Source organism: Nelumbo lutea, chromosome 1 (assembly GCF_056320005.1).
Source record: "Nelumbo lutea isolate HS-2025 chromosome 1, American lotus-T2T, whole genome shotgun sequence".
Taxonomy (NCBI): Eukaryota; Viridiplantae; Streptophyta; class Magnoliopsida; order Proteales; family Nelumbonaceae; genus Nelumbo; species Nelumbo lutea.
In genome coordinates this window covers 206,349,642-206,376,549 of record NC_142684.1, presented here as the reverse complement: position 1 = coordinate 206,376,549, position 26,908 = coordinate 206,349,642, and the positions used below count along the sequence as shown (strand labels likewise).

Genomic DNA, 26,908 nt, shown 5'->3' with positions numbered 1-26,908 from the left:
TTAAAAAATAACAAGATAGATAACAAATTGAAATCGTGTGAGGCCATGTTGGGCCACATTACTGTTATTACAGCTAATAGCAATGATGTGGACCTTTCTGATATGACATAATGAATATACTCTCTGGACACGCCCCCTGAATCGAGGGGTTTTCATCTTGTCGAGTCAAAGTCCCGGACATGATGATCATGTGCATGCAACAAATTGCTAGGCACCGTAGAGTCTCTTTTCAAAGTATAATCCTAATACAAATTGTAAAGCAAAAGTCGAGTATCTTCCACTAATTTGAAAAAGTACATGGCCATCGACCTACCACTTGGATAAAAATGATATTGACATGTGCTTGTAATCTTTTTATCATAGAAGATGCTAACAATATATCATTTGGAGATCTTTTACTCGTTGCATAGAGACCACCCCCAACTCATCCTGAAATGTTCTGTTTCATCTCCTCCTTCCAAGCTCCAATAAACTGCAAGTGCAAATACTGAAGAGTATGGCTCTTGGCAAATTTTATTCGAAGTAATACATATATACATATGTGTTGAGTGCATGTTACATTTTGTACTGTAATGAGAACAGAAAGAAAACCAACTTCCTGGAAGGCTAATTATCCATTGAAAGGAAGCAAACTAAACTCTCTCGAAGAGTACTCTCACTAATCTTCCAGCTTACTGTCCTTGTACCCTCTACCTTCAAGTTAGCAAACAAAAAAAAAAAAAAAGAAGAATTTTAGCAGAAGAGTGGAAGGAGAAAAAGATCTACATCGTTGAATGGAATGAAATTTACTTTCTACTTTGAATGGAAGAATTGGGACAACACTTCACATAAGACAATATGAATAGAAAGGAATGTCCATTGAGGAGACTGGGAAAGTGTTCTACCACAAATCATCTTTTACTTCAGGATCCTTTAGCTTGGAAATTTTGGGGTATTATACTATGAGACATAAACCGTTATTGGTGCCTCCCTAAGACTGTCAAGGATGCATTCAGCAGTTGGCGTGGTTCTCCATCCCAGCAGCTGTGAATTTGTAATATATGGAAAGAAGTAAACCAAAAGGGTGTTCATAAACAAATACATACAAACAGCAGTAGTGGTGAACAGGGTAGTCTGTTCCTCGTATTCATGTTTCAAAGGGTTCTGAAGGAGTTTAAGTCTGTTCCTCGTATTCATGTTTCAAAGGGTTCTGAAGGAGTTTAAGGAGACCTCTTTTAGTGATGTTTCATACACCTAAGAACTATTAAGAATGTATCCTATTGTTTTTTTTTCAAGTATCATCCCCTATTGTCTTTTCGTACAGTCTCACTATACAGAAGCTAATACCATGTATATCTCGGAGGCATCTCTGTTTCAATAACAAACTTTATACTTTACCTCTTCAGAAAAAGAAAAAAGCTGTTTTACAATAAAGCAAACTGCATGGTACAGAAAATTTTGATCAATTATATTTTCATTGCATTCTTGTGCACACAAACGTTTACATGTTTAATCATTGTTATTTGGGTCTATGATCAAATGTGACATCAGAGAATTTTATCTTGGCCTATTAAGCATTAAAGAAAGTTCTATTTCATGCAATGTTGTAAGACTCACGCCAGACCAGATGGTTTGATTATTAGATGTGAGAACCCGGGGGTAATCCAGTTTTTATATGTCCAAAACCATTTGGCCCACTATTAACCCAAACAAACCATTGAAAATCATCCAGGTTTTGGTTATCCAGCCAGTTTTCAACAAACTGCCCAGGTCACTGCTTCATCATATGTTGTAAAATGACGAGGAGAGTCAAACTCATAATCCCTAAGAAAAAGAATCAAAATTATAACGTATTTACAAAGAATTGTATATTACCATTAAGCTATAACACCATTTGTGCTTATTATTGTTTGTTTAATGTCTATGTAGACCAAAAATGTATATATTTCAACAAAAACATGATTTGCATGAATTAAACCAAAGTCACCAGAATGAAAATCAGAAAAATAACCAATAAACCATACCCAAGGGATTGACCAAGATTCAATCCCTTGGTCAGACTGTTCGGCCATGATTCGGTGACCTTTCTGCTTTGGTAAACAGTCTGAACAACATTGGTTTGATGCATCTCAAAATATCTTTGATGTGAGACATCAAAGATATACTCAATTCAGCCGGTCAACCTTAATACCAATTATTTGGGGTCGGTTACATGAAACCTGTCCCTCCACTTTGCTTTATCAGAAGACAAATTTTCTTTCAAATCGTAAGTCTTTAAATCATTTTTACCACTTCAAACCATGTTTTCTTTGGTCTTCCATGCACACGATCAAACTAAGGCTGATTATTTCCTAGCCAGCCTGGTCTGGAAATATTTATAGATAAAACTGTTATATAATTGTTGACAGATCAACCATATCCCTTATTGGATCTTTTTATTTCTTATTTAGCTTACGTTTATGGGCTTTAATCTATTCTTTATTTTATGGGTTATGGGCCTGCTTGTGGGCCTTTATTTTACCTTTTTTTTTTTTGAAAAAGGAGAAGGCAATTTTATTCAACATGAAATAGTGGGGGAGCAGACAGAAGCACCCCAGCAAGATAATACATCAGACCCTCCACAGATTTGCATTTTGCAAAACCCACCCCATGGACTGGCCCTGAAACTCACTGGAAATAGAGGCCCCAAGACCCCACTCTACCTACAGACTGACAGACCAGCTCATCCTCAGCTTTGCTCCCATTACAGAAGACCCTTTTTTTTCATCTCTGACCAGAGTCCTAATAATAGCAGTGGGAGCCAACTCCCAAATCTACTTGCCTTACCCACTTAAACCTTGAAGAGGCCAGGCAAGGCCTCTAGGCATCACCCAACATAGACCAGATAACCTTAGAAAATGAAGACACCTGGCAGTGGACAAACAGATGGTCAACATTCTACTGCACCAACTCACATAGCCCAGATGAATTTTCTTGAATCTGTACACCCCTTCTTGTTAGACAGTCCTTGGTCAGGCAGCAGCTGAGCACTGCAGACCAAACTAGGAAGCCCAACTTAAAAGGAACCTTTGGCTCCCATATCAATCTATATGGAAAAAAGGAGTCCCTTGGGGCTCTTAGGCTTTTTCTCATAGGATCTAACAGTAAACAACCCATTTTATCTCCATTTGTCTTCCTACCTAGGCCCTTACATTTTTTAGATCTCAGCAGCTGCAAAAGATCTAACACCTCCTGCATTACCAAGTCCTGAATATTTCTCCAAAAACTGAGAGATTAAACTACATTGCCACCTGGAATTTGATAAGAATCTGCCACATACACATCCCTGTTCTTGGATAATGAAATAGATTAGGGAACAATTCAGCTAGAGACCTATCATTACACCACTTATCCAGCCAAAACATTAACCTTCCTCCATCCCCAAAATAATAAGCTATCCCTTTGAAGAAAGAGTTACAAAATTTCAGCACCCGCTTCCAACTGAGCAACCAAAGGAACATAGGGAGTCTTCTGAGGTCGAACCTCTACCCAGAGACACCAAATTTAGAAGCTAGCAACCTTCACCACCACATCCGTCTTTCCACCCAAACTTCCATAACCATTTCCCGAGCAGGGCTATATTGACATCTTTGATCTTCTTGATGTTCAGGCCACCCTCCTTGAGAAATAGATAAATCTGAGATTCCAAACCACCTCATGAATTTTTTTTTCTCCTCTTGCTGCCTGCGCCACAAGAAATCCCTTTGCAATTTCTCAATTCTTTTAGCTACCTTCAGAGGGATGGATATTTTTACCTCCAAATTGCTGCCTATGCTACAAGGCAGGTGAACAATAGAGTTTTTAATTAGTCACCCTGCCACTTTGGGATAGATATTTTTTCCTCCAAATTGCTGAGACAGAACACTATAAGCTCCTAAAGACAGAACACAATAACTTCTGCCATTAGTTTGTAGTGTCTATTAAATAGACTGATCAGCCTAAAAGCCTTTTTTTGGTAGAAAATAAAATTTATTGAGAAAAGAAAAATATAAGAAGATAGAAGGAAGGTCACCAGCAGTCACCCGAGAGAAGGAAAAAAAATCCTCCACCAAAACCTCTCACCCAATACATGTCAACTCCAACAAAAGCAAAGACACAAAACCCACAGCTACAACAAAGATAAAAATCACCCACAACCAAGATCTCCTAGACTAAAATCTTTTATTTCCACAACCCTGTCCATTTTAAGCAAAAGAGAGATGAGACAGTATTTTAAAAGTACAAGCCGCAAAAAAAGCGCAAGGGCCATTTTGTGCCCAAGGTGCGAGGCACACTCTTTTCTTAAAGCAAGGCTCAAAAAAAAAAAAAGCCAACGAAAAATCAAAACAAAGCAAAATATTAAAAATATTAAACACTGTTAATTAAAAATATAAACTTAAATTTAAAATTAAAATACATAAACATAGCAAGTAAAACATATTTAAAATAAAATTTCAAAAATAAAATCAAGCATAACAAATAGAACATGTTCAAGCATGTAAACTCTTAATCTCTTTATTTTTTTTTTACCAATTGCATTACTTCAAATCAATGTTTTAAAAACCGACCCAAAGGCGTGGGAGGCAGAGGCACTCCCAAAATGCCCTGAGGTGTATGCCTCATGCACACTTCATATAAAAAGAAAGAAGAAAAAAAAAGAAAAAAGAAAAAAAAAAAGGAAAGGGAAGGAAAAGAAAAGAAAAGGAAGGGAAAGAAAAAGAAAAAGAAGGAAACAAAAAAGAGAAAAGGAAAGAAAAGAAAAGACAAGGGAAAAGAACACCCCTAGCCCCTTTGGCTCTTCCTTTTCCTTCCTCCTCACCCCTTCCTCTTAAGGAGGCTTACGACTCTTATATTCTGAACTACGCCTCACACCTCCATGTTTTAAAACATTCTGTGTGTGTGTGTGTATCAATGTTTGTTGTGTGTGCAAATACATATTTTATCAATAAATATTGTACAATTATGTTTTAAATATAATATATGTATTATTTTATATTTAATTTATGTTTTTTATGTTTGTATGTACTCCTTTTATTTCTTTACTTCTGCCCCCACATGGGCATTCTTGTAATTATACATTCTAATCAATACTCTTTGGAGTGGGGGTCGACACTTAGACACTGTCAAGTCTATTCTGTCTTCTTTTCTATTCGGCCAAGAAGGTTTACATGGTATCAGACATCAGAGTTGGTTCTCTGTACCAGCTCTTAGCATCTGAGTTCTACTCAAGATTGAAGCTTAATCTCGAGTCTCCACATCTGGTTTGAAGTTTCTGTTGATTGGTTTGATCAGTCAACATCACACTCTGTTCTGTTCTGGACTTCTGTGCCAACAGCTTTAGGGTTTTCATTGGTCTTCTTGTTTCAAGCATCAGACCTGCATAAAGTTTTGGATTTGGTGTCGCCCAGAGGAACTATACTGATATTTCCTTGCCTGGTCTGGTTCGAATCAGTCTGGAAAGGGTTTTGAGTTCTCCTTCTGATATTTCTTCTGGAAAAGATGCCTGACAGGTTAGTTAATCGTCTCTTTCCTTCAATCGGCTGCTTCAATCACTATATATCCCTGGATTTGGTGTTGCCCTACGGTTTTCTTCCTGTCATCTATTTCCCAGATATCAGGCTGCTTTTTTTATCAAAGATATCAGACTGCTTGGTTGAGGGTTTTGATCCCTTCTTGGATTTGACAGTCTGGAAATTTGTTGTTTCTGGACTGTCAGCTTTAAGTCCTCTACTTCTAGAGGTGCTTATGGTATTTCTTTGAAATTCTTGGACTTCCTTGTATGCTGGACTATTTCTCTGATATTTTGAACTGAAGTGTGCCACTGCTGAACCAATATTTTCTGCTATTACTGTGTTTAGACTATTATTTCTTGCTGAAATGGCCTCTAATAGAGTAGATGTCATTCTGGTGAAGCTCAATGGAGCAAACTATGGAATGTGGAAATTTCATTTTGATTTTTATGTCAAAGGAAAGGGGTTGGATGGCTATTTAAATGGGGATGTTGTTAAACAAGCTGAAATTGATACTAAAGCTTCCCGACACTGGAAGCTGGATAATGGCAAACTTGTTTCTTGGATTCTAAGCTCTATAGGATCCCACATTGCTGTAACTATGAGGAGGATGAAGACTGCTTATGAAATGTATTCCTATCTGAAGAAAGTGTATCAGCAATCTAATATGTAAAGGCAATATCAAATTGAATCAGAAATATTTGAATACTCTCAAGGAGATAGGAAGATTCAAGATTATTATTTAGGTTTTCTTGACTTGTGGGCTGAATATGAGCCAGTTAATATTGAACCTTCTAACCCGATAGAATGTGTGAAGTATTTTCAGCAATACTTTGAGAAGAGAAAAGTAAATCAGTTCCTAATGAGGCTCAGACCTGAATATGAAATAATCAGGTCAAATATTTTGAGAAGGGTTACCCTTCAAATTTTAGATTCTATATTGGGAGAGTTACTCAGGGAAGAGAATAGACTTCTTATTGCTACCAGACTTGAAGGGAAGTTGACAGAATCTAGGGCTGAAACAGTTTTTATGGATCATGGTGGTAAGAAATCATCTTTAGACTTCTCCAAGATCCAATGCTATGAATGTAAGGGTCTGGCTATATTGCATCTCACTACAAGAAGAATGTCTGTACCTACTGCAAACAGCATGGTAACATCATTCCGGATTGTCCTGTTCGTCCTATCAAGGGTGTTCACAAGAAGACTCAGCCCCGTGCTTATCAAGCAACAGAGGAGAAGGCAACTAACACTTTGTCCACTAAGGGGAATTCATTAGATAAAGGTGACACTACAATTTATATGGGTGAGGAGAGGATTCGGCAATTGGTATCTTCTGTTTTCTCTGCTATTGACTGCCAGTGCTGAAAAACTAAGCATCATTGGTAGTAGTGACTTGTCCTTAAAACTTACACCTATCATGTCCCTTTTTCTTCTTGCGATATTCTTCATTCCTAATTTGACTACCAATCTCATTTCTGTTGGCCAACTTGTTGCTGCACTGTTAATAGCAGCCTTGTTATCACAATACAAGGACATGGGGTCGTCAACAGGAAATCCCAGTTCACCCATCATGTTCTTTATCCACATTACTTCAGCCACTCCGTGGGACATTGCTCTATACTCAGCTTCAACACTGGACCTCGCCACAACATTATGTTTCTTGCTTATCCATGTGACTAGGTTCCCTCCCACAAAGGTACAGTACCCACTAGCGGACTTTTTGTCATCAACTGATTCGGCCCAGTTAGCATTTGTATATACCTCAACCTTCAAGTGTCCATTTATTTGGAATAGTAAACCAGCCCCCAGAAACTTCTTTAGATACATGAGGATTCTATTGGTTGCCTCTAAGTGTGTGGGTCTTGGGGCATGCATGAATTGACTAAGAACCCACACAACATAAGCAATGTCTGGCCAAGTCATGGACAAATATAATAGCCTACCCACAAGTCTCTGGAATTGCTTTACATCCTTGATAATCTCACCTTGGCAATCACCTAGTTTGTGGTTTGGATCAATGGGAGAGTCAACAGGCTTAACTCCTAGCTTTCCTGCATCCTATAACAAGTCTATGATGTATTTTCTTTGAGAAATGAAGATCCCCTTTTGTGAATGAGCCATTTCAATTCCAAGAAAATACTTCAAGGGACCTAGATCCTTCACCTCAAATTGAGTGGCTAGGAATTCCTTTAGTCTTTAAATTTCCACCTTACAATTGCTTGTGATCACTATGTCATCAACATACACTACCAAGGCTGCAATTTTCCCTTCTTTTTTCACAAACAATGTATGATTAGCTTGACACTGTTTGTAGCCAATTTGTTGCACCGCTAGATGAAACTTACTAAACCAAGCTCTTGGTAACTACTTTAGTCCATACAAGGACTTCTTTAACATGCACACTTTCTGCTCTTGGTCTTGGGCATAGAAACCAGGATGTTGCACCATGAACACCTCTTCTTCAAGATCACCATTCAGGAATGCATTTTTAATATCTAACTGGTGAAGATCCCAATCAAGGTTAGCAGCAAGAAAGAAAAGAACCCTGATAGAATTTATCTTAGCTACTGGAGCAAATGTCTCTGCATACTATACTCCATACACCTGAGTAAACCCTTTTGCCACTAACCGGGCTTTGTACCTTTCTATTGTAGCATCTACCCTATGCTTTATTGTAAAAACCCACTTGCACCCTACCGGTTCCTTACCCACAAGAAGATTCACAAACTCCCATGTACCATTTTTATATAAGGCATTTATCTCTTCTTTCATTACATTTGTCCACTCAGGTACTGAAAGAGCCTCTGCCACATCTTTAGGCATAGGGGCACTATCAATGGGAGAGAGGAAAACACAAAAGGACCTTTTGCCACTAACCGGGCTTTGTACCTTTCTATTGTACCATCTACCCTATGCTTTATTGTAAAAACCCACTTGCACCCTACCGGTTCCTTACCCACAGGAAGATTCACAAACTCCCATGTACCATTTTTATATAAGACATTTATCTCTTCTTTCATTACATTTGTCCACTCAGGTACTGAAAGAGCCTCTGCCACATCTTTAGGCATAGGGACACTATCAATGGAAGAGAGGAAAGCATAAAAGGAGGGTGAGATGTTCTCATATGAGACAAAATGGGAGATAGGATGTTTGGTGGTACAAGACCTAACTCCCTTCCTTTGTGCAATAGGGATGTCAAGGTCATTGGGAGATGATGAATTAATAGCAGTAGGGTCAGGAATATCAACAGGAATAATAGTACCTGGTTGGATAGGATTTGTCCCCAGTGGATTTGATGATGTTGGTGGTATAGCTTCTAGTTGCTACACAAGCTTTTGAACTCGGCTGGCCCTTGCGATGACAAAGGAAGACATGAAATGGAGGAGGGTCAGGTAGAGGAGGTAGTACTTGGACATGTTTCTCCTCCACCCTATTCTCCCTTGAGGAGAAACAGGAAAAAAATGATCACTCTCAAAGAAAGACACATCCACAACAACATAATATTTCTTGGAAACAAGGTCAAAACAACGATAATCCTTTTGTAAAGAAGGATAGCCCAAAAATACACATGGAATAACACAAGAATCAAGTTTACCACGAGTAGGAGACAAGTTTTGAACAAAACAACGACAACTGAACACACGAAAAGGGATAGAAAAAAGAGGAGCTTTAGGGAAAAGTAGTTGATGGGGGGCCTTGTACCTCAGCAAGCAAGATGCCATTAGGTTGATGAGATAGAAAGCACATAACACAACATCTAACCAAAAACGTTTTGGAACATTCGTGTGGATAAGTAACCCACGAGCCACTTCAAGGAGATGGCAGTTTTTCCTTTCTACAACATCATTTTGTTGAGGAGTTTTGGCACAAGAGCTACGATGGGTAGACCCACACGAAGCAAAGAACATCGTGAGGTCATTGTGGAAGTACTCTTTCACATTGTCAAATTGGAAAATTCGAATCTCCGTCTGAAACTGAGTGAATATCATGCGTTGGATACATCCATTGTGGATGTACTCTTTCACATTGTGGAAGTACTCTTTCATCTCTGGACTGCATGGGATACATCCATGTATATCTGGAGTAATCATCAATAAGTGTAATGAAGTAGTATTTATAGCCAATTTCATATGGTAAGGTACAAGGCCCTAAACATCAGAGAAAACAATATGAAAAGGGAAATTAGATTTATTATTTCTTGAAGAAAAATGATTTCTACAATGTTTGCTCAATTGACAAGTTTGGCATTTAAATTCAAACACGGACATTGATTTAAACAAATCTGGAAGCAAGACCTTTAGTGATTCAAAAGATAAATGATCCAAACAACTATGCCATAAATAGACCTAACTCTTACTAGACTAACTCGTAGACTTAATAACCGTGTTATGGGCCCACGAATAGGATCTCGTCACGGGTCGGTCCACGGGGAAAACCTCATGTTTTCCCTTGTTCCTCCCTGCTCTTGATGAACCTATCTTGGCCACCCTAATGGTGATTTGTCCAAGAGATCACCTAACTCTCCTCTGCTCTCTTTCTTGACTGAAATTTTCAATGCCTTTATTCAATATTCTTAGCTCCTTAAAAAGGAGATTACAAGAGATAAGAATCCTACTTTTAGGAAGACTCCTTGCTAATTAGGAAGACTCCCTACTAATCTATCCTACTGAACTGATAAGATAAGACTCCCTTAATCTATCCTACTAAACTAATAAGATAAGATAAGATAAGATAAGATAAGACTCCCTTAATCTATCCTACTAAACTGATAAGATAAGATAAGATAAGTCTCTCTTAATCCTAATCTAATAAGATAAGATAATCTAATCTACTAACTTAATAAGATAAGATAGGAATAACAAGATAGTCTAATCTAATCTGCCGAATGGATAAGATTATTGTTGCCAAATTGGATAGGATGAGAACACTGGATCATTGCTGCTGCTGCTCCCAATACGCGTCCACATCATTACTCCCCTCCTGGACTACGAGCTTGTCCACAAGCTTGAATTCAGGATGGGTGTTTTGAAACACAGTCAAAGGAATCCCGGATAGGTGGAATGACTTTGCCCTCCTGGATCGGGTTCCAATGAAGAGGGTTCATCCTCATCTTCCTCTTGTTTCACCAGGAGGCAGAAAAGTCTTTAGCACTTGTGCCCTGCTGAGTAGAGTTCATCACAATTAAAACATTGTCCCCTCGCCCTGCGTTCCACCATCTCAGCCTTGGACAAGTGCTTAATAGGGGGTGCAACGACGCTGCTCCCCACACTGGATGCTGGTTTGGAATTGTTGCTCGCCTGTGGCTTCCGTTCTTGGCTGGCTACTGAATATGGAGTCATTCGGAGTGGTTTCGAGGATGCCCATGTTGATGGAGGCCGCCCCATACTGAAGGTTCTGCGGCTAAGTTTTAGCTTGCGTTCGAAGGCGCGAGCTATATTCATGGTTGTGACCAGGTTGGGGAGGTGTTGCATCTCCACATCCACCCTCAAGGGTTCTGCTAACCCTGGGGTGAACATGCCTACCTGCTGGTCCGGTCGTACCGAAGCTACTCTGGCAAGGAGGGTCTGGAATTGGCGCTGGTATTCGGTCACCGTTCCCGTCTGTTTGATGTTGATTAGTTCACCTAAGAGGTTGCTTGTCAGTGGGGGCCCAAACCTAAGAAGGCAGTAGGATTTGAACTGGGTCCAACTGAGCCTAGGTTCTTCCTGTTCCAATCGATAGAACCAGAGTTGCGCTTCCTCCGTTAGGTGAAAGGCGGCTAGGCTTACCTTGTCTCAGTCGTCTGTCTGCTGATTGCGAAAAAACTGCTCGCAGTGGTACAGCCAACCCAAGGGATCTCCGTTGCCGTTGTACGATGTAAATTCCAACCTACTGTACTTGGGAATGATCGCAGCCCCCTGGTTGGCGAACAGTAGTTCGCCAGAAGACTCCGGCAGATCAGGTCGGCGACCGCTAGTGGTTGTCACCCCTTCTGTGTTCCTCTCTTTGCTAGAAAGGAATAACTCCATCAGACGTCGTAGCTCCCTGACTTCGTCCTTGATCTCACGTACTTCTGAGCTAGTCTCCACAAGCTGGTGCTCGAGTTCGTGGACCCTGGAGAGCAGCTGCTCCAGATCACCCATGACGCCTTGCTCTGATACCAAAATGTTATGGGCCCGCGAATAGGATCTCGTCACGGGTCGGTCCAAGGGGAAAACCTCATGTTTTCCCTTGTTCCTCCCTGCTCTTGATGAACCTATCTTGGCCACCCTAATGGTGATTTGTCCAAGAGATCACCTAACTCTCCTCTGCTCTCTTTCTTGACTGAAATTTTCAATGCCTTTATTCAATATTCTCAGCTCCTTAAATAGGAGATTAGAAGAGATAAGAGTCTTACTTTTAGGAAGACTCCCTACTAATCTATCCTACTGAACTGATAAGATAAGACTCCCTTAATCTATCCTACTAAACTAATAAGATAAGATAAGATAAGATAAGATAAGACTCCCTTAATCTATCCTACTGAACTGATAAGATAAGATAAGATAAGTCTCTCTTAATCCTAATCTAATAAGATAAGATAATCTAATCTACTAACTTAATAAGATAAGATAGGAATAACAAGATAGTCTAATCTAATCTGCCGAATGGATAAGACTGTTGCTGCCGAATTGGATAGGATGAGAACACCGGATCATTGTTGTTGCTGCTCCCAATACGCGTCCACATCAAACCGCAAGACTAGCTATATTCTCCAACATGTAAAGACCATCCACCATACAACCTCTACCAATCATCTTCCTCGAGTCCAAATCCTATAGTACACAAGAAGGGAAAAAGGTCACTGAACAGTTTAATGAGTTTGTTATGCTACTGACAGAAAACAAATTAATAGGCGATTGTGGAACATGTAACACATTAGAAAGAGTAAGTCCAAAAGGAAGGGATACAGTGCCTTGACCAATAATGGCGGAAAAAGAGCCATCAACTAATCTCACTTTGTCCCTACCAGATAAAAGGTGATAGGATTGAAAACAATTTGACTTACCTGTCATATGATTTGAGGCTCCAAAGTTGATTATCCAAGGAATGAATGAGAGGGAGGACACATGGAAGGCGGTGGCAGAGTTATATCATTACCTGAAGTAGATGCAAAGGTAGTCAAGGCAGGAAGAGCAGAATCCATCTGGTGAATTGCCCACCCATACGGATCCGAATGGTCACGGAAAGAGTTAATGATATCTTCCCAGGGATCGGTTCCAGGAAGGCTGGTAGTGATAGATTGTTGAGACTCCTGAGAGGCTAAGTTTGATGTATTGAACTTTTTTTGACCTTGTTGTATCAACTTCTTATTTTGATCCAATTTCTTACTCAACTCCTAAGCCCACTTTGGCTTCCCATGGAGGTCCCAACATGTATCCCTGGTATGTCTAGCCTTCTGACAACGAGTACACCATAACTTATCCTTATCATCCACCTTCTTCTGGAAGTCACCCTTCTTAAAAGAATTGATGCCTCCTACACCCACACTCCCTTTTGCCACTAAGGCAATTTGCTCCCCCTCTGAGTTATTCATCACATTCTGCCTACTCTCTTCGGATTGTACTAGGGCATACACTTCTTGTATTGAGGGAAGATCTTTACTTCCTAATATCTAAACTCTAAGAGATTTATATACTGCATTTAGCCCCAAGAGTAGGAAACCAGAGACTTGTAGGCCTTAGCATCAACATCACACTTCCTGTCTATGTTCTGATAATGGTCTAGTTTTTTCCATATCAAGGTGAAATCTGAGTAATATGATGAGAGCCCCCTTTCCCCCTGCTTACAAGTAGAGGAGGCAGCTTGCAACTGGTATATTTTGTCATAGTGACGTTGCTCTGAATAAGTAGATTTTGCCTGCTCCCAAATCTCAATAGCTGTTTCAGCTCACATGAATGTCTTCCTGACCGGAGGCAGCATGGAGAGTAGTAGCCGTGACATCACCATGCTGTTTTCCTGATCCCACCTATCATGATCTGCACCCCAAGACTTCAGTTCTTTGGTTTTACGTTTTACCATTAATATAGCCCATCTTCCCCATGGCAGTTATGTTCAGTTTAATTCCCCTTGACCATTCTAGGTAATTGAGACCATCAAACGGTATTACAACCATGGGGAAGCTCATATCAAATCCTCCACTAACTCCACCTTGATTGGAAGGCCCACTAGACACACTAGAATCCTCATATGACATGATATAAGGTCTGATTTGATAGTTCAGTTCAGCAGAGTTCAGTTCACAGTTCACAGTTCCACAGGAAGACCAGTTTAGTTCAGTCAAAAAACAGGTCTTAGGAACACCACACACATATAAGGAGGCAATTCAGGAACTAAGCAGCCCTTATATATAACCCTTCATCAACTACTTGAGCACACAGCCACTATAATTGCCCAAGAGACATTAGCAAACCACTGTCACACAATCACATGCCATTCAGATCTACACCACCCAGTTGTTTGGGTACAAGAAACAGGATCACCCGATTCACAGTTCCAAAAAAAAATAAAAAACACAGTGGTTGCAGGTCATCCAGACTTCTAAAACCCACTTACTTGGGTACAAGAAAGGATCATACGATCCACAGGATTAAGAAGACTTGCCTTCACAGCATCAGAGTTCCCTTCTCTTAGGGTTTTCTTGGCACACGACCAAGAAAGAAAGAGAACCTAAAAGAAAGCCCTTCAGATCAGTTCAATCCACTCCCTAATTAGATTCAATCCACAGTAGATGAGGAACTGAGAGATTGAGGAAGAAGAAACTGAGAAGACTTTGTCACACTGCTTCTAACCCCAGAAAACCTACTCTGATACCATGTTTTCTGTGTTGAACATATCAGAGTAGAGAGAAAAGAGAAGAGAGATGAAGAGAATTCAGGGATCAAAAAGTTGTGACTAGTGGCGCCAGACATTAGTATTTATATTAGGGTGTCCCAACTAATAACAAAAGAAAGTAAGATTACAAGAATGCCCTTGTGGCACTAAGAACAAAAAAAAAAACAAATAATTAATTAATTAATTAAGGAAACTAACAAACTAACAGATTTCAACAATAAGCATGCAACTTCACCATTTGAAATTATACAAAGTGATGTTTGGTGTGCTTCTATTGGTTTCAAGATTAGGGTACAAATACTTTGTATTGCTCATTGATGATTGTACTAGATTTACACAGGTTTACTTTTCGCGACACAAATCATAAATCTTTGCAATGTTTAAGTTGTTTCATGCTATGATACAAGCTCGGTTCAAGGCAAACATCAGCATTCTTCGCTCAAACTCAGGGGGGGAATATAGAAATGGAGATTTCCAAGCCTATTTGAGGAGTTATGAAATCCAATCTCAACATAGTTATCCAGATACTCCTCAACAAAATGGTGTAGCAAAATGCGAGAATGGATAGTGTAGAGGAGATGGGCCGAATGGCCCATAGGCTGTCATTCCATGTTATGTTTATGTTTTTTCTCTGTAATGGGCCTTATTCTAGGCCCATACTCTTATATACTCTGCTTTGTAATTTCTTGCCCATCCAAGGGCCCCTCTATAATATTTCAAAGATTAAGTTAATAAAATGATTTAGAGTGTTAAAGGGAGGTTAAGTTCGAACCTCTCTTCTCTAACTCTCTCATTGCCACCAACTCTCTTCCTCTCTCAACTTCTTAAGCTTCTCTTGTTCTTTTTCTGGTTTTGTATCTAATCTCAAGCTGATCTAGACTACAAGAGGGTTGTTTTCAACTTGGTATAAGAGCAGGCCAGAGCTTGGTGTGCCCCTCATGTGGTTCTACTTCAACCAACTGCATGAGGAGGTTCTAGGGCTGAAAGCTTAAAGTCATTCTCCTGGTTTTTGGAGGTTATTGGAGGGTGCCCAAGTCTCTACACACTTGGAGAATGGTTCGGTGACCAGGAAGAATCAGAGAGAGGTATTCAGTCTGATTTGATATCAGAGAAAAGGGTGTCGAAGTTATCTCAGAAAGCAAGGTGTTCGGCCTGGTTTGAAGTTCAAATCAGAGATTCTCTTACTGTAAGTTTTCTCAGTTTTTGTTGGGTTATTTTCGTTGCTTGGGAGGGCTGTTAAAGCATTCAAAACCCTCCTCCATTCTGCCTTACTGTTGCTGGACTGATTCAACTCATAAATTTCTGGGTTATTTTGGAGAGCAGTTCGACTGTTATTGAACTGCCAAGCTGCTGAAACTGATTTGGACTAAATGGTACTAGTCTCAATTTCAGCCCAGCCTTTTTCTTGGACCTATACAGAACACTATTGAAGTGGTTTCTACTAGTTAACAGTAGGCTGTTAACTACTGCACACAGAGTGTTTGACAAAAGGCCTCTTAAGGACTGTGGACTTTTTCTCTCTCTCTTTGGGACAACAGTTGTTGGGGACCTGGAATACTTTGTGTTTGGGGGTCTGTTGGTTGTCCCTTGAAGGCTGAAATAGTATTTCTTACTCTAGAAAGAGCTGCCACCAAGCTGGACTATCACAGTTATCAAGACTGAACTGATTCTGTGAGCTGGTTGTTGTTGCCGATTCAGCTCAAACTAAGTTCGTCAAGAACCCCAGTACCTTGGAAAACTTATTAAAATCCTAAATGGAGCCTTTACAGGATGGATTTCTCGAACCTTGAAAGCAAGAATGCTGCTAAATATGGACAGACTTTGGGAACCCCAACCGATTCTATGTTGGTTGTAACTACAGTTAAACTTGATGGGACCAACTACTTGGCATTGTCGTAATCAATGAAAATCCATATTTGTAGCAGAGGGAAATGGGATTTTATTTCTAGGAGCAAGAAAGCTCCTCCAAAGGATGATCCATCTTATGAGAGATGGATGCAAGAAAACTACACAGTGATTGAGTGGCTTGTGAATTCAATGCAGCCACAGATTAATCAGCACTATCTTTGGATGAACTCGGCTAAGGAAATCTGGGATAGTGTTGTAGAAACTTACTCCCACAAGTTGAATGTTGCCAGAGCCTACAAATTGAGGAGTGATGTGAAGAATCTAAGGCAGGGGGAGAAGTCACTTGTAGCATACTTCTCAACCCTGAAATCTCTATGGCAAGAGATTGATTTGATAGAGGTTGTTACATGGGATGCCCCTAATGATGCTGAAACATACAGGAAATTAGTTGAAAGGAACAGGGTCCTTGAGTTCCTGACAGGGCTGAATTCTGAATATGGCATCACAAAGCAAAACATTTTGTCCAAGGAAGATGTTTCATTGTCTCAAGCATATGCTTTGGTCAGCAATGAAGAGAGTAGAAGGCAAGTGCATGTTCAAGGAGCCAGCATCAATGATCATTTTGCAAATATGAGAATTAAACCCAAAGGGGTTATAGGAGCTCTTAATGGCACAGGAAAGAAGGAGGTGGTGTGTGAATATTGCAAGAAGCCGAAACACACCAAGGACAAGTGCTGGAAATTGCATCCCAATCTTGTCCCTATCCGATTCTAGAAGAAGAATGATAGTAGAAAGACAGGAAGTGCATCTGCAGCCACAAGTACAGATACAGAGGTTGAGTCTGCCAGTACACAATTGGCAGCCATGAAAGCTGAATATGAGAAGTTTGGAAAGATGATCAGCCAGCTTGAAGGTGTAATTTCATCATCCAACCCTTCTGGAAGTTTAGCCACCACCGCATTTGCTCATTCAGGTATAAGAGCCTTTGCTAACCATGCATCCACCTCAGGTAATCCCAAGACCCCTTGGATCATAGACTCAAGTGCTTCTGATCACATGACCAACATTTCCACTTTGTTTCTTTCATATGATTTGCTTCCTAGTTGTGACAAAATCACCTTAGCTGATGGTTCTCTTGCCCCTATTTCTGACAAGGGAACTGTCAAGTCTACAGACTCCTTACTCTTATCCTCCACTCTTCATGTACCTAAATTGAATACAAATTTATTATCTGTAAATAGCTTGACCAAGTCATTGAATTGTTGTGTAACATTTTTTCCTTCTCATTGTGTGTTTCAAGATCTGGAATCTCGGAAAGTGATTGGGAGTGGCCATGAAGCGAACGGAATATACTTGCTCGACACTCCTGGCCAATGTCATGATTATCCCAAGAACGTTGCCTTTGGTTCTACTTCTTCGGAGTCTGTCAGTCGAATTTTGTTGAGTCATTGTCGTTTTGGCCATTTACCTTTTTCTGCTTTAAGTCATTTACTTCCCGAATTGTTTAAGGGAATCAGTGTGTCTAGCCTCAAGTGTGAGTCATGTCAGTTGTCAAAGCATTGTAGAAACAATTCTCCTGTGAGAAATAAAAAAATCTTCTTTTCCTTTTCATATTGTGCACTCTGATGTGTGGGGGCCTTACCACTTATCTTCTATGGGGGGCTAATCCTATTTATTGATGACTTTTCTAGATTCACTTGGATATACCTAATGAAATCTCGTGATGGAGTTTCAAGACTTGTGAGGCAATTTCATGAGCTTATTTTAATCCAATTTGATACCAGAATTAAAGTTTTCATATCTGACAATGCAAAAGAGTACTTTGAAAAGAGCTTATCCTTGTATCTCTCTGACATGGGGGTTATTCACCAAAGCTCTTGTGTTAGAACCTCTGAACAAAATGGAATTGCTGAAAGGAAAAATAGACATATTGTTGAAGTTGCAAGAAGCCTTTTGTTTGCCTCACATGTTCCTACAAGATTTTGGGGTGATGCTGTTCTTATTGCTACCTATCTTATAAACCGTATGCCATCTAGGGTTTTAGGGTTTAAATCCCCCTTCAGTCTTCTTCACCCAGACAGGGATCTTTTTCCGATTCCTCTTCGTGTGTTTGGTTGTACTTGTTATGTTCACATTCGAAGTGCCCAAAGACATAAGTTTGAACCAAAAGCCCACAAGTGCATTTTCCTTGGTTATTCCCCCACACAAAAGGGTTATTGTTGTTTTGATCCTAAGACTGGCACTCGGCGTGTCTCTATGGATGTTACCTTTGATGAGCTTTCACATTTTTATGGTTCCCCTTAGGAAGGGCATTGTCAACAGGGGGAGAGTTTGTCACAAGTATTTGCTCTTCCTCTTCCTGTCCCAGTTGAGTCTCTTGACAAGCCTGTATCCTCACCAAATGAACCAAAGGGGGATCAGCCACTTCATTCATCATGTCCTGGTGCTCCTATTTCTTTACCTCATCGTCCTACCCATAATCCAAAAGTGTACCAAAGGCAAAGATCCAGAAATGAGCAAGTTGTTTCCCTTATAACAGATGAGGCTCATACACTCCCAATCACAAGATGAGATAACAGGTTCTGCTCCAGCCCCCTTGGAACCATCATTCCTAAATCTTGATGTCCCCATTGCTGTTAGGAAAGGAAAGCGGAAGAGAACTGCACACTGCATTTCCAAACACCTTTCTTATGATCTACTTTCTCCTTCATACTTTGCTTACCTCTCTTCAGTTGCTTTTAACCCTATTCCTAGGTCTGTATCAAAAGCTCTTGGAATTCCAGAATGGAGATATGCCATGAAGTATGAAATAGATGCTCTACACAAAAATGATACATGGGACATGGTGGATTTGCCTGAAGGGAAGGATCCTGTTGGATGCAAGTGGGTCTTTACCATTAAATATCGGGCTGATGGGACTATTGAGAGGTACAAGGCCCGACTGGTTGCAAAAGGTTACACATAGACATATGGGATTGACTACCTAGAGACCTTTGCCCCGGTTGCCAAGATGACATCTGTGAGGGTTCTCCTATCTCTGGCATCTCACTTTAATTGGCCTCTTTATTAGTTAGATGTAAAGAATGCATTTTTTAATAGTGATTTACATGAGAAAGTCTATATGGCTCTCCCTCCAGGAATGTATGGGAAAGATATGCAAGGAAAGGTATGCAAGTTGAAGAAATCACTTTATGGACTCAAACAGACTCCTAGAGCCTGGTTTGAGAAGTTTAGAGCTGCACTTGTTAGATTCGGCTATGTCCAGACACAGTCAGATCATACTCTCTTTGTGAAGAAAAGTGGATCTCTAACAGTGTATCTCATTGTGTATGTTGAAGAAATTATAATAAGTGGTGATGATGTCTCAGGCATTCGGGCCCTTAAGTCTTTCCTTCGCACAAAATTTGAGATTAAGGATCTAGGAGAGTTGAGATACTTCCTTGGCATAGAAGTTGCTAGATCTAAGGATGGGATTCTTATCTCCCAGAGGAAATATGTCATTGATTTGTTGTCTGAAACTAGAAAGATGGGTGCTAGACCAGCTGCAACTCCCATTGATATGAGTCACAAACTTTCAGTTTCAGATGGAACATTGTTGGAAGACAAAGGGGTCTTTCAGAGACTTCTTGGGAAACTCCTGTACTTGTGCATGACTCGACCAGATATTGCATATGTTGTCAGTTGTATTAGCCAGTTCATGCATGCTCCCAGAGATACTCAAATGGCAGCTGTAGAATGAATTGTGTTATCTGAAAGGCTCTCCAGGAAAGGGAATTCTATTTACTAAGCATGGTCATCTGAAGCTTGAAGCTTATACTGATGCTGACCGGGCTGGTAATATTGAAGACAGAAGATCTACTTCAGGGTATTGCAGTCTGGTGGCTGGTAATGTTGTCTCTTGGAGGAGCAAGAAACAATCAGTTGTGGCCTGATCCTCAATAGAAGTAGAATACAGGGCCATGGTTAATGGAATCTCTAAATTGTTGTGGCTAAGGTCATTAATGGAAGAACTTGGGATTGATCATGACAAGCCAATGATGTTGTACTGTGATAATCAGGCAGCCATCAACATTGCCCACAACCCAGTACAACATGATAGGACTAAGCATATTGAGGTTGATAGACACTTTATTCGAGAAAGAGTCTCTTCGGGTGAAGTGTGTCTTCCATTCATCACTTCTGAAGGACAATTGGCAAATTTTCTCACCAAGGGCATTCCCAAAGCCAGGCTTCAGCATGACACTAGCAAGCTGGGCATGATTAACATCTATGCTCAGCTTGAGGGGGAGTGTAGAGGAGATGGGTCGAATGGCCCATAGGCTGTCATTCTATGTTATGTTTATGTTTTTTCTCTGTAATGGGCCTTATTCTGGGCCCATACTCATATACTCTGTTTTGTAATTTCTTGTCCATCCAAGGGCCCCTCCGTAATATTTCAAAGATTAAGTTAATAAAATGATTTAGAGTGTTAGAGGGAGGTCAAGTTCGAAACTCTCTTCTCTAACTCTCTCATTGTCGACAACTCTCTTCCTCTCTCAACTTCTCAAGCTTCTCTTGTTCTTTTTCTGGTTTTGTATCTAATCTCAATTTGTTCTAGACTACAAGAGGGTTGTTTTCAACTGATAGTTTTCAAGGCACCAAGGCCATGCTAGGCAATAGGAGAGAGAACATCCTGTGGACTTGGTGGTAGATTTTTTAAATAAAAACCATGAATCCTAGGGAAATTCCCTAGGTTTCATAGCAAACAGCAACCATCTTTCACTAGTAATTATCTACAATCTTCACAAAAAAAGTAGAAAGTTCACAATAAAACATAGAAAATCAAGACATACATGGGAAGAAAAAGAAGAAAAGAAAACTTAGAAAACATAGGGACTAAGCCACTGTTTATGTCCTTGGAAAATAAAAGAGAAGAAGAATGTATTCATTGAACAAAGTTTAGTCCCTTGCTTATCTGTTCAAGTTTTGAAGTCTTCAAGGGTTCAAGACAGCATACACCAAGGGAGTGCAGCATGTAATAAACATGAACTTGGACAAGCTAATTACTGAAGGTGATTCCAAGGCAGTGGTTGGTTGACTAGGAACAACAAGGGAGCAGCGTGAGTCTATACAGATGAACTAAAGAAGATTAAATGGGAGGCAAGAAACATACACATGCAAGTACAATGGGTACAAAGGTTGGCAAATGGGTTGACTTAGGCACTAGCCAAACAGGGGGTTAATAGGGATCTCACTTGTATTGGGCTCAACTATAATCACAAAAGTTTGTATATTGGGAGAGGTGGTAATTTAGCCTCTCCAAAGGGTTTGATATGTACATATATGCAAAAGATTCAAAGCAACAACACATCCAATACACACAAACATGCGTACCAGGTGTTTTGATACTATAAAAACTTTTTTTTTTATTTTGTTAGTTTGAAATTTTCACAGGGGGTTGGTTTTAGGGGTAGTTAACATTTAAAAACCCAAGTCTTTGGAAAATCCTTAAAAATAGGCATTTCAATCAGCTTACGAGATGATAAGTATGCTAGTATATAAACCCTAACAAATTAATACACCAACATGTGTATTGATTAAACCCTAACAAATGAGAAAACAACAAAAAGAAACCAGTATATAGACCCACAAAATGAATAATTTCGATTAATAGTTTCTATTTTAATATTATATTCTCAAAAATAAAGAACATAAAAATATTTCATAGTACCATGTACAAAATAGCTAGGCACTTAAGCAAGGCGACCCTCCATGGGTGGCTCGCACCTAGGCATTGCCTTGACAACTATGCTTGGCATAAATCATTTAAAACTTACAATGCAAAAAGTTGCTCACAACAATGCAATCAATTCAAATGGCAACTTACAATGAAATTTTGCATGGATAAAATTTGCCTCAATAGAGCCTCCCAGTGCACTCATGCGAGCCACAATAGCAATTTTTCTTCTTGATATTCCCATCAGAATCATGAACCTGGTCTATCATATAGTTGTAATGGTAAGTTAACTCCTGCAAGGGAGGAATATTCTCAGCAGCAAAGAGCATTATGTGGGGCATTCTCTTGTCATCATGATCATAAAGGACATTTTGTGCATAACAGTTAGGTGAACAACTATGGTTGACGAATCTCCCTATATTCCCATATAGCGCTGCATCAATGGTGAAGCCTACATCCTCCACAACTTCACTAGAACTTGTTTGCAAATCTGGTATCAAAGTTGAGAGTCCATCCCAAAGGGTATGATCATTGTAGTTGTGTCCAATATCAAACAAATACTCATCATTGTTAGTTCTTTGCTCAGCCTCTTTATCCTCAAGCAGTTCTCCTGTATACTCACATATAAAACTTCCGGATGGGATGGAAGTTAGGGATCTGACACCCCAACCCTTGGTTTTGGTTTTGAAGATCTCTAGCTGAAATTTGATGCCATGCTGGCTAACTCTGTTATGGCAAGATGGAGGGCACTTGCAAGAAGGACCACATTCATAAACAAGGGGCTTTGCTTCCACAATAGCACCATTATAGTTGAATGGGATCTCTCCTCCATTCTTTACTGCACAAAAGCATTTCTCAGAATCTGAGCACCCATCTGTACAATCACAACCCCTAGGAGGTAACTGATTGTACCATTCAGGGTATATGATATTGGTTGTGTATGTAAACTGTGGAGGCTTCTCATCATCTATGGTGTTCACAGCACATATACGCATCTTCTCTTTTCCACCAGAAATATCATCTACACAGAGACCCTCACGTACCTTCAATTTCTTTGACTTCTTTACTTCTTTAAGAGCAAGTTCTGGCTGACCTGGATTTCTTCTCAGCTGATACTTAAAGACAGAAGAACCATAACGCCCTCTTTCCTGCCAAAATTTCTCCACCTTGTACAGCCCATCATAGATGTATGTTGAAACCAACTTACCCTTGGTGTCAGAGGCCTTCATTTCTTTATATCCACGGATAACTCTGACAAATGTACCTGCATCCATACTATTCTTCAGTGATAGATTTCCTCGTTCGAGCTTTTGATCTTCAGCTTTCTTATCTGCACTCGCTGGCTTTCCTCCGGAGCCAGTATATACCAAGACATCAGAACTGTCCATGTCATCTGCATAATCACCAGAAGCCAAAGCAACAATACTTGTCGCAATAATTTTTTTACCTTGCTTCATGTAATCTATACCACCTTGAAATGGGCGATGAAGACCAATGATAGCAAGCTCTACCCTAAAATGAAACTCATCACCAACTTCAACCCCAGGGACAGGTCCCAAGATCTTCTCAGTATTAACCCATTTGTTTTTGTCCTTGAGAATAGCTGAAGCTATGAGATCAATCCGTTTGGAAGGATTTCCTTGATCCCTCGACTTTGCTTCCTCTTCCTGCAAGAGCTTTCTACAGATCACTTGGAAGAGACGTAGGGTCTCCCTGACTTTGTTACGGGCACCTTTATCACTCGAAGAATTAACACCAAATGGAATCAAGCTCAGTTCCAAATCATGTGATTTTTTACCCATAGGAATATTTTCAGCTTCTTGTTCATGTTCGAGAAAATCTTCCTCCTCCCTGACAACCAGTTGACCAATCTCTTCATAAGCAATCTTTCCTATAGGAGACAACTTCTTTGTAGTTTTTCCTACTAAATTTCCTGATTCATTATTCTTTTTTCTAGAAACAGAAGCAGATTTTTCCCGAACCCCATTTTCACTCTTCTTTGCTTTGTTTTTTGTATAACTAGTTGGGGTAGATTTGAAAGCCCGTCTTCCCTGCCTCCATGGACAGTTTGGTGCAGCCATCAGAGCCTGCACAATAACCCTGTTATCATGGTGTCCAAAACCAGGGGAGTCTTCTGTTGTTATTTCTCTTGGAGATTTCATGTTAGTTTCTTCTGTATCTTCCCATTTTGGGTTGTTTTCAGAGTCTGCTCTAATTTGAACTTGCTCCTTAAGTTCTTTATGTACATTTCCTTTCGGTTTTTTGTTTTGAGCATCCCCATCATGAATTCTATCTGTGTTTTGTTCAGCATCATCCTTGACTTCACAAGTTATTTTCACTTGAAAATGTTCAGTCATTTCTTTGGTAACATCTCCTTTGGATTTAGCCTTTTTCTCAATTTCATTAGTAACACCACCTTTTGATTTATCATTGAAAACATCTCTGCCTTGAACCTCTTGACCAATTTGTTTCCCACTAGGCATGGCATCGGCTAAGTACTTGCTTCCGGAAGAAGAAATGGCTCTTAACTGTTCTTCCTTACTTGCAGATGGAGCATTTCTCCCACAACCTTGCGGAAAATCTCGATTGGCTGAAATTTTACTCCGAGAAGGATATTTCTTTGACAACCTCGCATTTGTGTTATCAACAACAAGACTGGATGGTTGAGGCTGATCTGAAATCTTTGACAATTCCAAAGTAACAGCCAGCACAGAATTCTTAGCTGACTGCAATTCCAAAATACTAGTTGCTTGCATATCCAAATTCTTTGATGAATCAAGCAATTCTGCCGGTTCGCCTGCTTCCGACTCAACAGGAGACTCCAAAAGCTTTGGACTCTTGGTTTTCAGATTTTCTGATGAATCCAATGGTTTTGCTCGAACGGAACCTTCTAACAATGCAGGAGCTTCAAAGTTGACACAAGTTCCAACTTGCAGGGCAGGGATAGACTCTAAAACAGAAGCGTGTCCTGCCCCAACTTTCAGGTCCTTAATAGCAATAACTGCAGCAGCAGCTCCTTCTCTTGAACTGCCATTAGTTATTGGTGTAACCTGTTCAGATCCATTGGAAAAATCCAAGTTGGCAGGGTTAGGTTCTAGAACGGCAGCACCCTCTACCCCAACTTTTGAATCCTCTACAGCAATAGTTGCAATAGCATCTACTTCTCTTGGACTGCAAATTCTCTGTGCGGATCCTCCACATCCCTCGGGCGAATCCCTGTTAACAGGGCCGGGTTCTAAAATGGCAGCAACACACTCCACCCTAACATTTGAGTCATCGACAGCAATAACTGCAACAGCATCTCCTTCTCTTGAAATGCGGTTACTTATCGACGCAAATCGTCCACATCCCTTGGGAAAATCCCGGTTCGCCGACATCTTCCGCCGCTTATACTTGGCAAGAAAATCGTTAGGAACAGCAAAACCGTTTTCCAGGGACCTTTTTAGCAACATCTCGGCATTAGCACCACCATTGATTAATATTCCCATGCTTGATGATTCCAAAGAATTCTCTGTTTCCCCCATTTCAATTTCCATAATGTTAGGTAATCGTATGGCTAATAAAAAAGAGAGATCAATCAGAACAGAGAAGGTATTAGATTAGAGAATGTGCAAAAGGTTTCAAACTGCACATCAATCAACCTAAACAGAATGAAACTAATGTTAAGCGATTCACGCTACGTAACTTACTTATCAATTCTTAGGTGTTCAATAGACCGATGTTTGCACATTCCTACGAGCTCATAGACCTACGGAAACATTCGGAGATTAATCTAACTTCACATAAAGAAATAAATAAGGCAATAATCCGAATCAATACGTGGAACTGATAATCGGAAAACCCTAAATCCATAAGGGGGGCAGGGGTATAATCTCGTTGAGAAGTTCACATTTAAAAAGAGGAGTTACCGGAATCTTCGAAGCCGGAAGTGGCGAAAGATGCGACGATAGAAATGTAAAGGGTCTGGTGATTGCAGTTCCACACAGACACGGGGGAAAGGCGAGGAGCGGAGATTTGGGGGGGGTAGTTTGTTATTTTTAAGGCGTAAGATAGAGAGGGATGGTTGTTTGCACGATCACAGGAACGCAGGCTTACACCTTACAGCACCATTGAAGTGTGTGTTTTTTGTTTTTCTAATAGAACAGAAGCATCATTAATAAAGTGTCCATGTGTCAGATTTCCAAGCCTTGTGGAATGAATTGGGAGTTACTCTCACTCCGACCTCACAGCCGCATCTATCGTCTATTGGGAACATCTCCCCCATGAATAATAAATATAAGTAGGAAGATGTCCCGATGTGCGGCGAGGATATCCTTTCAGGTCAGTGTGCAGAGTTTCACATAACTCTCCTCACTCCGATCTCACAGCCACATTCCATCGTCTATTGAGAATATCTCTCCGTGAATAATACTGCAGATGCTCTTGATTAGACTTGTTTATGGGTCATGCTCGGATTTGGCTTTTGCAAAAATTTGAATGGGCCTGACCCAAAACGTGAGCCTGACACAATGTAAATCTGGCCCGTAAACAAGAATATCCTGATGTGTGACTAGGACACGTTGTGAGGTCAGTGTAAAAAGCTCTATGTGAGGAGCAGATTTGGACTTTGGAGACATGACAAGATCTGCTTCTCACAAATCGGCGCCTCATAGGAACATCCACCGTGCATTGGGAACATCTCCCATGAATAATAATTGATAAGTACGGGAGATGTTCTCGATGCATGATAGGATGTGCATGTGATGCGCCTATGAGACACCAGGTGTGAAAAGCATATTCGTTCTCTCTAGAGACTAGAATCACGAGTCATGTCATGTGCCAAACTAGCAATCGAGCCCATCTCATTCTCATCTCACTATTGTTGTTTGATACAAGATCATATATGCATAGGAATGGCAATAGGGAAGGGTGGGGTCGGGTTATGCTTGTCCCATACTCGACCCCAAATTGAAATTCCCCGCCCTGAACCCTAGCGAGG

General features: G+C 40.2%; 1 protein-coding gene across 6 annotated transcripts; it reads right to left on the bottom strand.

Moving 5' to 3' along the window:
• On the bottom strand, positions 1-26,061 carry LOC148880575 (uncharacterized). Of its 6 annotated transcripts, XR_016104602.1 has the most exons (5): positions 25,839-26,039; positions 25,620-25,678; positions 22,081-25,441; positions 885-1,023; positions 486-693 (listed from the first exon to the last, which is right to left on the bottom strand). XR_016104602.1 is itself a non-coding variant. In XM_088962534.1 (4 exons), the coding sequence occupies exon 3, from the start codon at positions 25,464-25,466 to the stop codon at positions 22,110-22,112; it is 3,357 nt and encodes a 1,118-aa protein (XP_088818660.1). In that variant the 5' UTR covers positions 25,467-25,486; positions 25,620-25,678; positions 25,839-26,061; the 3' UTR covers positions 1-472; positions 22,081-22,109. The 6 variants fall into 6 exon arrangements, 5 of the variants coding, with proteins under 5 accessions (XP_088818660.1, XP_088818663.1, XP_088818659.1 ...); XM_088962534.1 differs by lacking the exons at positions 486-693; positions 885-1,023 and adding an exon at positions 1-472 and having other exon boundaries at positions 22,081-25,486; positions 25,839-26,061; XM_088962537.1 differs by lacking the exons at positions 486-693; positions 885-1,023 and adding an exon at positions 1-472.
• Between the last annotated feature and the right edge of the window lie 847 nt (positions 26,062-26,908).